Consider the following 18,793-nt stretch of genomic DNA (forward strand, 5'->3'; position numbering starts at 1 on the left):
AGAAGGGTTTCTTATGACAACAAAATCCAAATGGCCTTTGACAAACTGTGTTTGAAGGCTTGGTTCTTCATCACCCCAAGCACAGAAAGTGTTAGCAAGTCTCTTGTTTTGCTAGGAAGCTGGGGGTGAACTTAGTGTTCAAGAAACCAAGAGGCTGTCACCTCTGAAGCTGAATGAACTCGCCCCTCAACCCTTGCAGCCATGCTCCACACCGATCCACACCTTGTCTTCCACAGGGCAGAGGTCAAACAACTAGGCACTGGTTTTGCAATGTCAGACTATACTTTGGGCTTCACGACAGCATCAGAACCCAGTTCTTCAGGGAACAATAGCCTGACTGAACAACAGCCCCAAAACCTGGGTTGGAGACAGTCCCTTGTTGTATTTGCAATTAAAAAAACAAACAAAATGAACAAAAACCCCCAGAGCAGCACTGAACAACAGAGGATCTGCCGTTAGGCAAAAAATGCATTCCTTGTAACATGGCACTGAGCTAAACAGGAATGGAGTCCCTGAACTATTCCTATTGGTATCTTTGGTGCTACCCTTCCACTGTCAGCAGGGCACCGTGTGAAGATCTCCGTTCTCACCTGCTCTGTTCTCCTCTCTGAATACCACCCAGGCCTTGTTACGACACGGTTGTCATGACACTCGAGTGTGCAGTGAGTGGGCTTGCAGGCCTTTCTTCTGGGTGAGAGATGGTATTGTGACTTCAATAAGTTTTACAATATTAGCAAATAAGAGAATGATAATGCAGTTTCATAACATTTCACAGTAAAATTACAATTGTTTTGAAAATACATTGTCCCAAAAACATTCTCAGTAGTAAGGTCGTCGTGGATTGTTCTGTGGGGAATAAAAAGAGAAAATTAATCAAAATTGCTGTCTTCACAGAACAACAAGCACCTGAGCTTAATTATCTGAAAAAGCCACTACAATGTGACATTTCTGACAGTGAAACATGAGGTTTCCCATCAAAAATTACAAATGTAGCTTTCTAGGTGTGCCAGCATGCTGAACATAACAGAGGCAAATGCAAACTTACAAGCCTTTTGCAAGCAGGAAAACAGTTACTCAAAATAAACCATGGATTCACAGATAACCCATCCGCTTCCTTTGTGCGCAGAGTTTATACTTTGTATGGACCAGATAAAATTAAAAACAGGGGGTTTTGTATTAAAAAAAAAAAAAATCATAGCAAGGGAAACCGCGCATCCATGGATGGTAGCGATAATTTCATTCAACATGAGAACAGAATCAAAGAGAAACTTTGACAGCATTTGCTCTCTTGGCTAAGCCCTAGAAGCACTCCCACCCTTACAAGATACGCACAGAAGCCTCAACGGATTTGTCACTGTGTCTGCTCTGGTTTCGGGACCATCTTACCAATGGATTTGGTCGGAAGCGGTAGGCGAGCATCATTCGTTTACGGAATGCCTCATACTCGTCATCCTCCTTGGTCAGCTCGGCGGGACGATCAATGCCAAAACCAGCTCCATCCACAGCAGTAGTTCCCCTGTTTGGAGAGAGGGAACAAAGCCTCCGAGGTAAGCAGATGTGACAAATCACCTTCCTCTTCACCAGAAATACCTGCTGCCTCTTGTCGTCAGAGCTCCGAGAACAAGCATCAGGGAGCACTGGGCATCATCACACAGAGTGCGCTGCATCAACACAGACAGCTAATACTGAGCAGCTTATTGCATTTGCCACGTTTCTACATTGCCCTTCCAAATCAATGACGCTTGCTATTGTTAGATGGAAGCAGTAGTGTCAACATATATTTGCTTAACCTTTTACAACTGGAACAGAAATACCGTCTATGCTTTGGATGCCTCCCTACTGAACGGGGCTCTGACTGGCAGACTAACCTTTGGCAACCAAATACATTGATCTGTACCTCACTGACTGGAGGTACAAAGAACTGCTGAACAACGGGCCTGCCTCCCATTCCTTCACTCCAGAACAGTCCAAAAGCAGAAGCAATTCCTTTCCATCTGCAGTAGCACCTTCTTATCCATTCTAAGAACATCAGAGATGGTAGAGCCCAAGCAAATCATAACCCTTGTTCAACCCTGTGATGGAAAGAAACTGCCTTCCTTCTGTTGTTTGCAAGCCTTGCTGTTTTGATTACAGCGATCTTTTATCACAGGACTTCTTTGAACCAATAAGCATGTTGCCAGAGAGATCTTCTTGTGAAAGAGGAGCAGAATGTGCTTTGTAGAGATACTTTCTATTGTGCAGTAAACAAATAACTGCTATTTCTAAAGGGATCTAATGCTAAAAAACAATTCCGAATATTTCCTATCCCCAATATTTGGTTCTGAAGTTCAGCATATGTTACCAACAGATGATCCACCTAAAAAGAGATGCTCGTCTATTTTTGGATAGAATTCTCAAAAAGCTTTATTATACAAAGTGTGATCAAATCAGAAATGCAAAAGAGTGATGTCAAGACAGTTGCATGATCACACACAAAGCTCTCTGATGTGGACTGAAACATCTTTCAAACACAGGTCTAGCAGTAGCAAAAATTGGTAATCACCTTTCACCCACAGTACACCAGGGACTAGCTAGCAGGCACCAACGGCGCTTCAGATGCAAAAGGCCATGTTCTTTAATACTTAAATAAATTTATGACTTTAAAGACATGACTTAATCCTCACATGCCCTGGGAGAGGTGAGGTGCAGACAAGTATTATCTTCATTTTATAGATGGGGAAACTGGGGAGAAGGCGCCTCTCAGAAGAAAGCACTATGCAAGTTGAGATGAGAAACTCTTGGCTCAGATCATACCTCCTGCCTGAGATAAAGTAACAAACCCAGGCCTGGGGGAGGCAACCCCAAAGAAATCAGAAACGATTTTTCTCCTTTGTTGTGAGGATTCCATATTCTGTACAAGTGATGAATTACAGTCATATTCATTGCAGCTGCTTCCAGTAGGCTAGGGTAGGAGCATCAATTATCAGCCCAAGAGGAAAGGACTAAATCAATAGTAGAAGAACTCTGCTTACTTGCTGACTGGGTTTTTAATCCCCTGTCCATCCGAGCCAAGTCCCTCGCCTTCCTTCCAGCCCATCTTCATTAGCATTTGATAACCTATGTTTTCCACAGTCAGTTTGAACTCTTTGTATTCAGAATAATCTGGCTCGCGTCCTTCCTGCAGAGACACAAAAGGTAGTGTTGGTTATTTTTGATATGCACCTATCTGTGGGTCAGAGGAGGGGAAAACCAGCTTCAGCTACTCAAAGTTAGGATGGTTCTGGCAAACAATTAATAACTAGCACGATTTCTTGGGATTCCAGTTCTGCATCACCACAGAGAAGAAAATAGGTAAATGATAAAGCACTGCACAGCCCTATAACATAATCTGCAAGAAGCAGGGAATGCTACTGTAAGATTAAGCTGAGAAATATTTAGCTCCTGAATTTAAAGTTGCTCACTGGATCAAGCTTCAAACGCAGCTCTTATTTAAGCCAGGATCTCCAGGGAACGTCAGACCCCATGCTGGTTACTCAAAAACATTAAGAGGGATGCGCCAGCATCAAGAAGTTCTACAGTTTAGGAAGAATTGGCAGGTATTGAAGTGCTTTGCATAAGCTTTTTGTAGGTTTTTTATTTTCACTTTACTGCAATTGTCTAGATAAAAATTCAAATTTTCCTTGCTTGGCATCAGCAACCACTTATCCAAAACAGGAACAGCAGACAAATGGTGGGTAGTCTGACAGGCTTGTCTATAATTTCAGCTAACCCCCAGATACTGTCCCAATAGTCTGTCCTCTAATTTGCTACAGCCATTTCTCTGCAAAGAGCAAAAAACTAACCCCATTTCCGCCAGAAGTTACAGAGCTCCCAGTGTTAAGAGCAGAAGCACCTCAAGGCTGCAAGGTAGCTAACTGCTGTGAAAAAGGGCTAAGCAAGCTTGAGACCTTTCCCTCACTGCTACGAGACAAGTCTGAAGCATTGCCACCGCCCTGTGAAGTCTCTGCTATTTCACCTTCAATGCCTTGAACGTCTCCATGAATTTCTCCAGCTCGTCAGGTGGAAGAAAGTCTCCGATGAAATGTTTCCCTCTGCCCATCTGGGTCAGCTGCTCAGCCCACTCTGCCCAAGACACAGAGGAGAGAAAACAGCAATAACGCAGCGTTCTTTGACTTGGAATTTCAGAGGGTTTGTGAAGCATAAAGCCTCAGAGCAACAGACGGTTATTATCTCTGCTCAACGGGCAGGGAAGCCACAGCACAGACCAGTGAAAAGTGACCCTGCAACTCCCAGGCCAACGTGATCTCAGACATCTCCCTCTGGAGACCTTTGTACAACCGCAGAGCAAGGCGTTTGTATGGCAGCTCCCTACGCACCTCGCGTCTTGTCCATCTCCATGCGTCGAAGCTGGTGCTCCCACGTTCCCAGCTCGCTGTCCACCTCTTCATCGCTGTCATAGCCATGCTGGTGCTGCTGAATTGCCTTTTCCCACATCATCTGCATCTCCTGCATGGCTCGCTTGTGCTTCATGATCATATCATACATCTGCTGCATCTAGGGGAAGAGACGCAACAGCGCACTCAATAAGGCAACCAGTTCACAGGCGGCAGAGTCTGCCACAGAGGCACGCAGAGTTCTGCGGCAGAGCCCGCACCCACCCCAGCTGCCGTACAGAATACAGGTTATGACAACTACAAATCCCAACAGGCAATACTGTTGCTTGATCTGATCCACTCGCTTCTCAGATCAAACAGGAGCATTACGTGCTGGTTCCTCCAACAGAAGTACCTTGATATTAACACCGAGGACTGCTGTCATCTGATCATCCCCACACAGTTTAAACATCACCCTCACATTCTGGCAAAAGCCAGTTTCGCTGTCATTCCCCCAAAGCTTGCAAGTATCCACTCACCTTCTCCCCACTGTTGAAGCAATACATAACCAGCTGCAGATGTGACACAACAGACCTTATAGATTTTGGGTTTCAGTGTGGTAGGACAGCAATTGGCTGGCTTAATTCATATTCCCCAAAGTCCTCTAATATTTCTGCTGATTGCAGCATCACATGATTCTTAGGCACTCAGCACAAATCCTAGAGATTTATTTGTGGGCCACCGGGAAAGTTTCTTTGCTGTCTCCACCTCCATTTTCCCGTTTAACCCAGCCATGCTGCAACGCAGTATGAATTTGGAAATGATTTCAGGCCATTACCTCCTGCTGCTCCTTCAGCTGCTTCTTCTGGGCTTCAGAGAGCTCCGTCACACCCACCAAACCAACCGGTTTCCCTTTTTCATAACCAAGACCCTTGAGGTCCTGAACTGTAATAAGCACATGTTAAAAGACTTTCAAAAACCTGAGACGGCTGTTGAGACCAGAGAAACCATATTTCAAGATCCCCACATGAAGTTTTACACTCATTTCATGGTTCCAGCATTGAGACACTGAACTGAAGAACAACTGCCTGGTAGGACTTAGGAACCACAGAGGCAGGAAAGCTACCAGCCAGCTCAGAGTATTCCCTCACCCTGGTCCAAGGCTCTGCCCATACCACGTTAGCAGATTCACAAAATATGTCTCACGTCCTTGGAGGTCACACTTCATGGCGATCTGCTACACCATGCTTTAAAAATCATTCCTCCTTAAGATTAATTCCCCTCATAAGGCTTCCTCATGAACCCCAGCCATTGCAAAGAGTGATACTTAATTATTCAGAATTGAGTCACAAGATCTGAGCCTGTCAGCATATTGTCCAATCTGTGCACATAAGTGTCCGCTGATTAGTATGTAAACAGCAACTTCATTCAAAATGAAAAGCAAATGACCACATTGGAATAAAGACATGAGCATTATGCTGCTTTTGGAAGTTGCCGTTCCCCAAGGAGATTTTAGTTTCTAGTTTACAAGCTCAAGAAGAGCATTGCCAGGGATGTTGCCCCTGCTTTCAAAGACAGGGCATTTTAAGGCTCTGCTTGACAATCCCATTGATGTATCCTCCTTTCTCTGCAGCATCCCTTTTTGGAAGCTCCTCCTTTGGAATGATTTTTGCTGTTGTATCAGATAAGCCCTGAAATTAGATATTAACATTATCTGGGCAGGGCACCTACTGACTTAAAATGATCATATGGCACTCTGAGTTCAAAGGGCAAGTTAAAGGAAAGAGAGAGCGGGGGGAAAAAAGGAAGCCTATTTGTAATTGCTGCACCATGAAAGAAAGTAACAGATACATTGCTGCGGCTGCTAAAAAGAGATTTACAATGGAGATTGGCGTTGCAAACTTGGTTCATATATATCTAGCAGGGCTGGCAGCTCCCCTCTCAAGCACCTCAGAGCTAAGATCCCAACAGTTAAATATTTAAGGGATTAAAAGAAGACACAGAACCACACTTGAAAGCGCGTTGCATTTTTCAATACAAGGAAAAAGATTTCTTCCTAATGACTGCAAAAACCTCCATTTGAATGTAAGTCCAGACTACAGTTAAATGATGCTTCATTAATTATTCATTATCTATTAATTATGAAGCCCGATAATAATAGGATCATTGTTCATGACACCAAATGACTACACAGCATGCTAATTAGGCCCCAGGGGTCGTCTTCTCCCTTCCTCTTATTCGCGCTCAGGGCAATTGATCTGCGCACTCTTATCTCCCCTCCTTTCCCACATGCTTTTGGCTGAGCACGCCACAATTGGAAAGTGGCTTCCTTAACTCCAGCCTCCCAAGGAGAACATTAAACAGCTCATCCACCCTCCCTTGCACAGCTACAGCCTCTGCACATTCGCACCAGCGCCAGGAGTCAACTCTGCAGGAAGAGTTATGTAAAACACTGCAAGAGGTTTTCCAAGAGGAAGGAAAGCAAGAAGCCGTGTTACACTAGGCTTGGTGCTAGGATACGTACTTTCAGCTTCCAAGAAATAAGGACAAATAGAAAAATAAACCTATCTATTACTGATAAACAGCCCCATTTCTGTCTCGGAGAGCACTGAGATTCGGAAACAGTTTTAATGAGCACACTATGCCTATTCTACGTAAAGAAGAATCTGGCCCCAAATGTTATGTGAGACCGGGGCACTTCAGCATCAGCCCTAGTCAAAGATTCACCTCCTGTTTCAGGGCATGGGAAAGCTTTCTCTGAATGCACCGAGGAAGACTCTCTGCCCTTCACAGAGGTCAGCAGCTCTTTGGCTTAGTTCTGAATTGCATAAACACTCAGGCTAAGAGCCAGGCATGGCTCTAGAGGCCCCGCGAGCTGGTGGCTTGCCAGCATATATAACCACCTTAAAGGAGAAAGGTGAGGCTGTAGCATCTTCTTTTACTTCCCAGAAAGCATATGCCACTGCTCCTTCTTGTGCTAAAACTACATCTGGTTTGTCTGGCTGCTCTGGTACCTTGCAGACTTTATGCTGAGAGATGCTGAAAGAGTCACTGCAGAAATTTAGCTCCGGAGGATAATTTTGTAGTCTTGGCTCAAAGTATCACAATACAAGCAAAGTTGACAGAAAAAGCGAAGCTCCACCCCAAGTCCACATCTGAAGATAGAAAAGTCTATTCATAAATAAGATCAGTCAAGGTATTTGCATAAAAAGAGACAAGATTTCGAAGTTCCTTACACTGGTCTAGCACAAGGCAAACACTAAGCAAAAGATAAGGAGTTGCTTCTCAGTCTCATGTTCAGCAAAAAAAAAATTTTTTTTCCTTGAATGACATCAGCTTTGCCTATAGGGTTTATGGTGCAGTCTATCTGCAGCATTGGCAGAAAACTACCTGAAGGTTTATCCCTTTCCCACAAGCCTGAAGAGGAGCTTGTTACAAGAGAAGTGAATGTCCTTTAAGGACAGCAGGAGAAATCCCAATACAGAAGTGCCTGATTTTTTGCTTCATAGTCTGAAGATCTTACTCAATTAAAACTAATCAGACCCAAACCAATCCAATATTAGGTTTCAGAAAATTCTAATGACAGCCTGTAATTTCCCATTAGTCCACAGAGTTCACTAATCACTATCTCTGTTCTGTTCAGCTTTTCAGATGTGTTAGTCCCTGCAGTATATACGCAGTTAAGTGTTTCGATATCAATACATTTAAGAGGAGCCTTGTTTCTGTCCAAAAGGGCTACACTTTCTCGTCTCCATGATACTGATTTATTACTAAGAGTAGACAGGAAAAGAATCAGAACAGTCCTCCACTAAATCCAAAACAATTGCTAAGGATAAAAGACTAAGACGTGGATGTTTAGGTACCAAGGCATACTGTGCGACTCTAACCTTCCACAGAACCAGGGATGTAATTTGGAATTCTCTTCACCTGTCAAGTTGAAGATGTTAATTCTAAAAAGGGATTAGTCCATCTGAACTGATAAAAAAAAAAATAATCCTTCCCCCTACAGAGCATTAACAGTGCATTAACGGTTGATTTGTTATGCCTGGCAAATTGTTTGCTGTCCTTTTCTTCCATTTGACACAAAGCCCTGCAGAAAGTAAGTATGAACACAACGAGCATGTCCCTGTCTAATTAAGGGGAGGCTAAAAGAGCCAGGGGAGGTTTCAGCAGGAAGCATGCTGGAATGATCACATGGATACCCTTGCAGCCCCCCCACTGCAGCAGGAGGTATTAAAGACGGAATCTGATGCTTGTTTTGATAGCGCCTGCCCAGCTTCATCATCGAAGCTTCATTACTGTCTGCAAGAAAAAAAAATTACTCTAGAGGTACAAAATCAGGAAAGACATTTGCATCTGATTTCTGCCTTACTATGAGCAGCAATTCAAGGTCAAATGAATAAGCCATCCAGGTTGGTATCTTGTCCTGTACATATGAGATGTATAGCCAAGACTTCTGTATAGGGCTGTGATCAGAAGACAAAATTACATAGGAACTTCTCTTCACCTACATTTGAAGTGCTAGATTACGAGATAAGAGTCCTTCCTTCCTGACCTCTGCAGAATCAACGACACCACAGCATATACAGCCAACCCTACATCTTACTCAAGCCTAACAATCAAAGCTATTAATGGCTGACCAATTATCTCCTCTAAAACCCAGCCAAAGCAGAAGACCCGCTGACTTTCTGGAGCAATGAATTGTACAGGATGACCATGTGCTGAGAATTATCTGTGGCCTCATCCTGCAACTCAGAAAATTATAGCTTGTATTACTTGTCCCACTTCATCTGTTCTGCTATTGCTTTTTGAAAAAGGTCCTTATTGAGACAGGTACTTATTACTTTTCCTGTGACTTTAGCCTCATACTATGAATTCTCTCAGTTTGCCAACACCGACTGCCTTACCTTGTGTCTTTTCTTTCTCCTTTTCACATCCTTTCCCCAAACCACACTAACTGGGCAAAGGATTCAAAGATGCCATCTTGAATGTCTGCATTCACCTGTTGTCCTTGAGTGACTCAATTTTTGTATGCATCTCTAACTGCCTGCCTAATTACCTATCTGCACATGCACAGATGGGCCACCAGAGTTCCACCTCTGAGAGCTCACTAGAAGTGCCTCGACTGGAAGAATTATCTTCCAACAGTCAAAGAGAGCTGCACCTCCTGGGTGAACCTGGCAGGTGAAGTACCAAGAGCATGAGCCTCAAAGCTGGATGAGGACTGTGAACCCCGTCTGTAATCAAATGAACTGAAATGGGTATAAATTGGAACTGGAAGTTATACTTGCGTCCACCAGCACTTGCGGAACAGCTATTCCCATTTAGCCTTCTGATCAGTTAGAGTGAGATGGAAGTGCTGCTCAGGGATTTTATCCTACCATGGGGAATAAGCACAGTTCAGCCTTTGATATTTGTTTTCTGACAGACTCTCTTCCTGAAGTGAAATAGCCCTAAATACTGTAGAGGCTGAGGCTGTAATGAGCTATAGCACAGCAGGGTTTTAGAGATAGCTGGAGAACGATAAGATCCAATCCCTGGTGTCAGCGAGATAAAGTGGTTTATCTGGGTTTCCACACAGGGGAGAGTTAGCTGCTAGACATAGCTGAAAGATAGGGGGCTGGCAACCAAGGAGATTACAAGAAAAGATAAGACTCGCTGGGTTTTCTGTTTACAAAGCCAGCTGTGCTAAGGCTGAATGCACTCCCCAGGAAAAACAGTTATTAATAGAATATACAGACCCACTAACCTGAAAGAGGGGAGGGAGAATCCAACTGTTGGACAAGCTGTGGGAGGGGCAATTCAACCTTGTCCTCCTCCGGCCCCCACCTGCTCTTCCGCTTCTTTTTAGTAGTGCCTGTAGCAGTAGCTGTAGTTGTGGTTGCAGCAGTAGTTGTAGCTGTCTGATCAGGTGGAGTTGTAGAGGATGATGGTGAAGGTGAAGGCAAGGGTGAGGGCACGGGCAAGGGCAAAGGCGAGGGAACGGGCAAGGGCAAAGGTGAGGGAATAGGCAAGGGCAAGGGCAAAGGCGAGGGAACGGGCAAGGGCAAAGGTGAGGGAATGGGCAAGGGCAGGGGCAAAGGCAAAGGTGAGGGCAAGGGCAAAGGCAAAGACGGTAAGCACAAAGGTGACGGTGATGCCTCGGGACTGGTCTTCCTTTTCAGACTGGACTCTACAGGCGAGGGGGCACACACAGTGCTGGTTTTGGCCTTACGGAACTCCTCCAGTTTCTGCCGGTAATACTTGTAGCCTTTGCTGTTTGGCTCATATAAAAACCTATAAAGAAAAAAAAAAAGAAAGTTTAGATGTAAGAGTCATATGGAGGGGCTGGATATAGCACAGTTTGGTCAGGGCTTTTCTTTCCTGCAATGCTTTTGCACACCTAGCCTTCCCACACACTTCCTTGCTCTCCAGCACCATCCTGTGTGTATGTGCATGCAATGCAGGGCTCCGCGTGCTCTTGCAAGGTAGGCTGCAAGCCTTTGGGATCAGGAAGCGTATTTCCCATTCATGAGTAAACTACAGCTATTTTTGGTGCCAGATAAACACACAGTACTAAAAAGGATCATGTTACATTTGTGGAAATGCAAGGTCCTCTCCCAGAATTCACCTGCCTTCCAGAACATGTTTGGAAAAACTGCAAGGGCTCCGCAACATATCGGGTTTCAGTCCACAGAAGAAAACAAACATTCAGGTCTTACCAATGGGAATGCCAAACCACTGCCTAAAGAAACTGCTCCCAAGTCTCTATTCAAGCCAGAAGCGTTGGCATTATCAGTCTGCTTAATTACACCATGAGTCCTCCTTCTGTTCCCTCATACTCAAAAAACATTGCTTTATTTGCTACCCCTTCCAGAAATAGGCATCTCTGACCTTTTGGGTAAAATAAAACTCCTTAGTCTCTGTGGGAAGAACATGAACAATCCTCCATCTAGCAGCTACGCACAAAAAATCAACATAGTAATGTTTGTTACAGACACATTACCTTTTGGGGCTCCCTCCAATTTAAATACTTCACACAGAAAACTTGTCTATTCCTAACTCCTCTACAATCTTCTCTTTTTAGAGGACCAGTTTAACACCTGATATAACCTCTCCTTGGGGTAGTGCCTGCTCCCACAAGAAAACATAAGAGATGACAGGCCTTTCCCATCTACCACTGCACAACATGCACAGGCAAACACAAACAGCTCTCTGACGTATTTTAAAATTCACTAAATGTGGTCTTGCATCCCTCCATTTGAATAACAATACTAAGGATTGCTTCAGGATCAAGCAGAGGGCAGGATGGGGCCCTCCCTACGGCAAACCTGATGAAATCCTAACAAAGAAGATGGTGTTTAACTTGACCGTGCTCAGGTGTGATCACAGCAGTGGTTTAAAGTAAATACTGAAACAACTCAGGTATTAGCACATCTGTCTAATGTAATTCACAACACAAGGGGAGTACCCCAGAGGGCCAGAAGGCAGCCAATAAAATGCCAAAATATCAGCAACAAAATAAGGCTTGATGAGCCCCTCTTCACTTCCAAAGAACACACCAAATTGTTTGTAAGAGCAGAAAAATGAAACATGGATGAGACCAAAGGGAGGCATTAAAAAGCTGTCAGTGAGCACTAAAGAGAACAATTCACATCTGAAAGGCTGAAAAAGATATTCCAAAGGAGGACCTAATGGTGAAGGAATGCTACCTGTACGTTAGTGAAGATGCTGCGTAAAGAGCAACCCAGGAAATTAATTGGACAGCAGCGGTATGAGTGGTGGATGGGGGCCCACACCAAAACACAGCTATAGGGAAAAGTATAAAGGTTAGAATTATACTAGTACATTGCAACAGAAAGCAGGTGAGGAGGGTGGAAATCGTAAATTAATTTTGGGGAAAGCAAATCGATTTCTCTCTCTCTGTGCCTTGCTTTAAACTGTGAAGCTTGAGAATGTAAAAGCATCCGTGCTATACAAGTGCACTGTCATTGTAACTTCAGACTTCTCACAAGCTTGTCTATTGTTTCCCCTTAAAAAAGAAAAAAAAGACCCATCCAAGTCCCCCCCCCGCCATTACACTCAGCAGCAGGTTTCTTCCCTTACCTGAAAGCATGGTTCTCTCGGTTGTTCTGCAAGGCAATAGCTTCCACCTCGGGACCCCCGTCTGCTATGAACCTGGCCAGTTTCTCAGCAGAGTTCTTTGTCTCTTCGTCGTCTGGGGGTGAAACTTTAAGCAGGCTGTCAGTACTGGGCCCAACTCACACAAGCAACAGTCAAAGCCTATCTGTTCTAAGAACCCCAAGAGCAGAATAAGGGCAAAAGGTCGAGTTTAATTTTTAGAAATATTACACATAAACAGTCATAGAGTTTATATCACAAAAACATGATATGGCATAAGGTTGTACAACAACTTTGTAACCAGAGGAGTGCCCATTCACACATCAGCTTCCTCTGTGCCAGGAGCTAGATGAGAGCAGATTAACAGAAAAACCAGCTTTTGTCTTCAAAGATGGACACTTGTTTCTCTCTACTGCAGAGGAAGTCTGTTTCCTCCTCATGTCAGGCACTTTTCCATAGGGTTACACCTCAGCACTCGCAATTATCTCTAGTTAAAGATTTTGCCACTGACGTCCCCAGGAGCAATGGGAAGGCCTTAGAAAAAGTGGCAAACTAATACTGCACCGTAATCCCACTTGTACCTACTGTCACTACACATCTGCTGGCCATTTTAGGGGAGGGTTGTAGGACAGAGGAAATTCTCCATGGAACAGTCCCAATCCTCACCTGGAAGAGGTGGCTACTGCAGCCTTAGTCCAAAGGCACAGAGAAGGCTCTGGTCATTAGTATTTCAAGCATATTTGATGTTTATAAGGAGCCAGGCAAATACATTATTTAGCCACGACAGCCTTATATGACATTTGCTACCTGCACAGTACCAGTGCCAGTACTCCAGTGTGCTGGCACAGGACCAGGAGGCAGAAGACATGATTATAAGCCATGGACAAGTCATAACCTTTCCTTGCTTCAACATTCCACACCTGTAAAGTATGGATAATACTGCTTAGCTTCCAAACTGCTGAATCAGTTAGTTGATATTGGTAACAAGCTCTTTCAGCCTACAGTCTATTAAAACATGACTTGTTTGAGCTGTTAATTCATCAGCATGACAGCTAAATTGCATTAAGACTCCTTTCCACAGCAAAGGAAGCTGACACAGAGAGGCTGAGTGATTTGCCAGGGCTATACGCAGGCCTGAAACAGAGGCTGGACCAGAAGCGATAAATGCCTCGCCCACAGACCATACTTCACCCACTAAATAATTTCTGTCTTTTAACACAGTTAACCAGATTCCACTGCTAACACCACCTGTCTGTTGGCAGATCACCCACTTCTGCTGCTTTCCCACCTGAAAAACACAGTCCCTTACTTGCAAGAATTTATGTCCCAAGCAGAAAATAATCCACTGCTCACACCACCTGTTGGCAGACCACCCACTTCTGCTGCTTTCCCACCTGAAAAACACAGTCCCTTACTTGCAAGAATTTATGTCCCAAGCAGAAAATAAAAGCTTCAGTTAGGGAAATGGCAGCAGAAATGGGGATCATGTTCAACAAAGCAACCACTTTTATTGATAACAAACCAAATGAGAACATCTGAGAAAAAGCACTTTTCCTAAACGCATTTTCAGGGCTGAAACAATTTCCAGAACACACACGATGAAGAATCGTTTTAGTCCACTTTGTTAAGGATTTTGGAGAAATAGAAGGAAACTCGAATCTTTCAAGAGCCCTTTACATAGAGCATGCTGTGGGCTTGGGAAACAACCATTTTGGCACATGAGTTTGATGCCATCATAGTGATGTTTCATCACCATCTCCTTCCATTTTGAAATTTTATTTATAGGCAGCAGATTGACAGCCAAATATCCACTCCAACTGTTTCCAGAACAGACCTAACAGGCAGTTAGAGAGAGCAAAGAAGTCAAATTTAATTTATGCAATTCATATTTTCCAGATCCCAGTCTTAATTACCTTTCCGAGAAGAGGATGCCTGAGAACTTTGATTCTCTTTTCTTATCTCTGCCACTTTCTTTCTGTAGTAAAGGAATTCTCTGCTGTTCTTATCATGCAAAAACCTAAGATGGAGATGGAGGAAAAAAGGACAAAAAATATGCATCAGCAACAACTATACACAAACATTGATACTTTGGGATATAAATAGCTCAAAACAAAAAAACACAAAATAATAAATTACTCAGAATGCACTTAAAATGTGGATTACAAAGTCTTCAGCACGTATAAATACACATAGCTTTAATCTAAGGACTTGCATCGAAATTTTTTGTGTCACTTGAAGGGAAATAAATAACAGCGTCCTCTGATATAGGAGGGAATCCTCCGTCCACAGCCACACAGCGTATCAATGGCGGAGGAGAGAGAACCAGTCCCGAGATCGAGTCCAGTATCCCCATATGCTATATGTTGTACAAGCAGCCAGACTTCCCAGGCTGTATCCCTAATTCTAGCTGATCTGCCTCCTCAGCACCATCACAGTATCACTTTCTGCTTCAGTTTCCCCAGCTATAAAACAATTACTCGCAACAAAGCTCAAATCCACCAAACAATAATTACGCCAAACACATCCACAAGAATTATATACACAAGGCTGATGTTTTTCTCCTACAAAGAGACAGCGTTCTGCTTTGGAAGACAAGAGTTATCACCACACTTACGAAAAAGCTGGGTTATCCTTGTAGTCTTCCATAGCGACCTTCTCTAATTCTGGTCCCCCTTCAGCCACGAACCTAGCCAGCTTTTCCACCACTTGTCGGGTCTCCGCATCCTCTGGGGGTAAAACTTTAAGCAGGCTGTCAGTACTGGGGTTCAACTCACACACCAAACAGGCAACAGGTACATTACTTCTAAGAACCACGGCGGCAGACAAAAGTAGAACGGGAATGGGAAGAAAAAGGATGAAATGGGGGATCCAGTCTTATACAGCTGAACAAATTACAATCCCTAGGTTACTGTCAACATCTGCACTTCCCTAGTAGGAAGTTAGTATTTTGTCTAGATTTTTCCTACAAGGAAAAGCCTAGGATTTGGATCACCAGAGTTTAGGGTGCAACTTCAATTGCAATATAATTTGCTTCTGACAATTCTACTCCATAAAAAACACAATAGGGAGGAACAGGAATTTGGTTTTAACAACCACATTACTTGCTAAAGATTACAGATTCCAGTTCCCAAGACATCGCTCTGTACAAAGATAGCAGAGACAGATTGTGCAGCCAGAGCACATAGTTCTTCCTACTGGCATATGCCCATGTCTCAACCCTCACTTGGAGGGAATCCCACCAGAGATAAGAGGAGAGCTCAGTCTCCAAGAAACTGTATTTTGGCTTCTCTGCCAAGAAAGGAACCCACTAACACTGACAGTGATTACAGAGCTGATGCAGGACACATTCAATGGGAACTAAACACAGGCATTTGTCTAGACAACAATATTTTGGGTAGGGTGCCGAACAAAGAGCACAGAGGAGCAGAGCTGTCCACACTGATCTAGATTCGAATCCACAATCTTTAAATTAAGGGTCCATACTCCGTCTTTGCTCTCTGCAGCCAGTGGCCATTTCTCACACTCCTGCAGTGCATTTCACGCTTAAGTTCAGACTTGCTAAGCTGATGCTTTTATAAATCCCACCAGAAATAGCTAGACATGTTTTTGTAAATATATAATGAAATAAATTATGACACAAAGCTGAGTGTGACTTATTTAGCAACTCCAATCTAATTTTATACTTGATTAATACGCATGCATGAAATTCAGATTACTAAGCAAATCTGCCTTCTGGCCTCCTAGCCTAGGTTATCCAGAGAAACTTGGTTATTTAAGTGCTGCAATATTCTTCATTCATTGGTTTTCTATCCTACTTAAAGCAGTCAGGACCTAGAGGTGAGATTTTCTAATGAATATTTGAAAAGAGGCAGGAACTTTGATTTTACCTGGTCATAGTTCCACGCTTTACATGTAATCTTATTTATTAACACATACAATTTTTCCCCCTACGTAGCCACACCTAAACTGAGGACTTTTCATTTTCTATCATTTAAAAAATTCCATTTTAAATACAAGCATTTTATCTATGTATGTTCTAGCTAACTCGGCGCTAGCCATAACAGATTTCAATGGTACAAAAGCAGAATTATTACAATTAGCAAACAATCAAGCTCCATTAAGAGTAGAACATATTTCTTCTCTACACATTATTTTTCAGAGAGACTTATAGACTGGTCAAGCGCTTGCCTTGGTAACTCAGAGAAAATAAATCTTCTAGGCACAAAACAGACCCGGTCTAACTATGGCGAGTGACCCATCTCCCATACCGAGTTCAGGCTGGATAAGTAGTATCTAACAGCATTTCTGCTGAAGCTGGCTTTGGAGGGGTCCACCAGCATTAACTGGTGTCATTTATATTTCATGATGCAGAAGTCTGCACACAGGAACTGTGCTAAGAATATCAATTCACAGCATAAGAAAAAAGAACCAACCCTCTACTGGGGAGAAGATTCTCCTATCACTAGGGTAAGTGGACCTGCACCCCAAAACAAGCAATGTAGTACAAGATGTCATTTACCTTTAATTTCCAACCACTGCTCATAATCTTCCTCCTCATCTTCATCTGGTGACTGAAACACACTGAGGCGGTTAACGACTGGGGTCTGTTTGGAATGGGAGTAGTTCTTCGCTTGGTGCAGCATGCTGCTCAGGACCTGACCGGGGCGCTTCCCAAACAGCATAGGTTTCTTCCCAACATTTGATGCAGAAGTGTTTGCCGAGTTATTAGTAGAACTTGGGGGAGGTTCTTAGAAAAGAATGAGGGGAAAATAATTCCTGCGCATCCTTACTGTTTTAATCTCAGGTTACAAATAACAACTCAGGCAGTAGTACAGCTGCAATAGGCCATTATTTTCAGAGTAAGTTAAAGACACTGACTGGTAAAAGCTGCATAATGAAATTAAAGCTGTGATAATTTTTACAAAGGGAGATTCAAGCTAGAAGAGAGATGGATGCTTGTTTTACAGCACCTATAAAAAAGAGGGCAAACTATTGCATCTCGAAGAAAGATTTTAATCCAAATTTAAAGGGGTCATTATTGCTTCAGAACTTACTCGTACCGGTAACAGCTCATAGCAGGGTTTCTAAAGTGAACATACATGGAGGCAGCTCACACAAAGCTGGTATCACCAGGAGAAGGAAGGCCTCCTGTGGCTCAGAAGTCGACCTACCAGTACTTGACTTTTCCTTCTGCAGCTCTCGAAGAAAGATTTTAATCCAAATTTAAAGGGGTCATTATTGCTTCAGAACTTACTCGTACCGGTAACAGCTCATAGCAGGGTTTCTAAAGTGAACATACATGGAGGCAGCTCACACAAAGCTGGTATCACCAGGAGAAGGAAGGCCTCCTGTGGCTCAGAAGTCGACCTACCAGTACTTGACTTTTCCTTCTGCAGCTTGAGAAACTGCTGGAGGAAACTGCCATCATTAACAAACTTGTTGGAAACACAGGCTTCGTTGTCAGTACCATCATCTCTGAATAGAAAAAGAAAAGTAGGTGATGGTACTCATCATTCTCCCCAGCCCTCTTCACATGCATTTATTTTGAGCAGAAAACAAGACAAATGCTAATAACTACTAATCTCCTTCACATGCATTTATTTTGAGCAGACAACAAGACAAATGCTAATAACTACTAATCTCTCTCATCTAACATTGAAAACACATCCAGCTTTTCAAAAGCACAAGAACCATGCAGCTTGCTGCTTACAGCATTTACTGAAGCTCTCCACCTGGCTTGTTTACTACTCCGCTGAAACAGGATTTCTACTTGCTCTGTTATGCTACCCTGCTTCCAAGAACCCGGGGCAAGCATTTAAGTGGAGAACTGTGCTAACTCTTACGAGTCGCGATTATAAGAAAGGTAACAAATAGGAGGCAGAAGGAAAGTGCAATAATACTCTTACAAATATATGATTGCTGTTAGCACATATCTATTCACACTAGTATCTGAAAAATCTGACTAGGTCAATTAAAGTGCAAGTATCCTATTCCAACCTTTAATTACTCAATTATCAATTTCAACTTTCTCAGTGTTTGCCTCCAAGTGCAAGAGCTTAGTAAAGCTTGTCTCTTCAGTTTCACTTGACAAACATGCCCGTTTTCTGACAGCAAAGCTCCCATCTAAAAGCACCGTAATTCACACGTACTCTCCAAACAGAGGTAGCTGTTGTATGCTCAGGTAATTCTGTCTCGCTTGCTGCTCCAATCTGGCCTCAATTTCTCTCTTTTTCTGCGCTATCAACTCCTCTTGGTGAAGAATATTCACGTTCGTCTTGGCGGATTTAGACTGCGCGACCCCAAACCACCGGCTCGCTTTCCCTATGGGAAAAGGGGGGGGG

General features: G+C 43.3%; 1 protein-coding gene across 1 annotated transcript; it reads right to left on the bottom strand.

Annotated features, from left to right (window-relative positions):
- Positions 1-747: 747 nt before the first annotated feature.
- SUGP1 (SURP and G patch domain containing 1) lies at positions 748-18,768 on the bottom strand. The gene is made up of 13 exons (XM_009584729.1): positions 18,602-18,768; positions 17,824-17,927; positions 16,972-17,199; positions 15,067-15,190; positions 14,366-14,469; positions 12,438-12,561; positions 10,102-10,628; positions 5,191-5,297; positions 4,356-4,533; positions 3,995-4,101; positions 3,012-3,157; positions 1,387-1,516; positions 748-846 (listed from the first exon to the last, which is right to left on the bottom strand). Exons 3-13 carry the CDS (start codon positions 17,132-17,134, stop codon positions 820-822), a joined length of 1,737 nt encoding a protein of 578 aa, XP_009583024.1. The 5' UTR covers positions 17,135-17,199; positions 17,824-17,927; positions 18,602-18,768; the 3' UTR covers positions 748-819.
- Positions 18,769-18,793: the final 25 nt, after the last annotated feature.

Source organism: Fulmarus glacialis, unplaced genomic scaffold (assembly GCF_000690835.1).
Source record: "Fulmarus glacialis isolate BGI_N327 unplaced genomic scaffold, ASM69083v1 scaffold30929, whole genome shotgun sequence".
NCBI lineage: Eukaryota > Metazoa > Chordata > Aves > Procellariiformes > Procellariidae > Fulmarus > Fulmarus glacialis.

Coding starts and splice junctions, on each gene's coding strand:
- SUGP1 (XM_009584729.1), bottom strand. CDS start 17,134: ATGCTGTTTGGGAAGCGCCCCGGTCAGGTCCTGAGCAGCATGCTGCAC. Junction 10,629..12,437: donor CGAGAGAACCATGCTTTCAG/GTAAGGGAAGAA, acceptor TTTTCTTTATAG/GTTTTTATATGAGCCAAACA. Junction 4,102..4,355: donor GGAGATGGACAAGACGCGAG/GTGCGTAGGGAG, acceptor TGTCTTGGGCAG/AGTGGGCTGAGCAGCTGACC.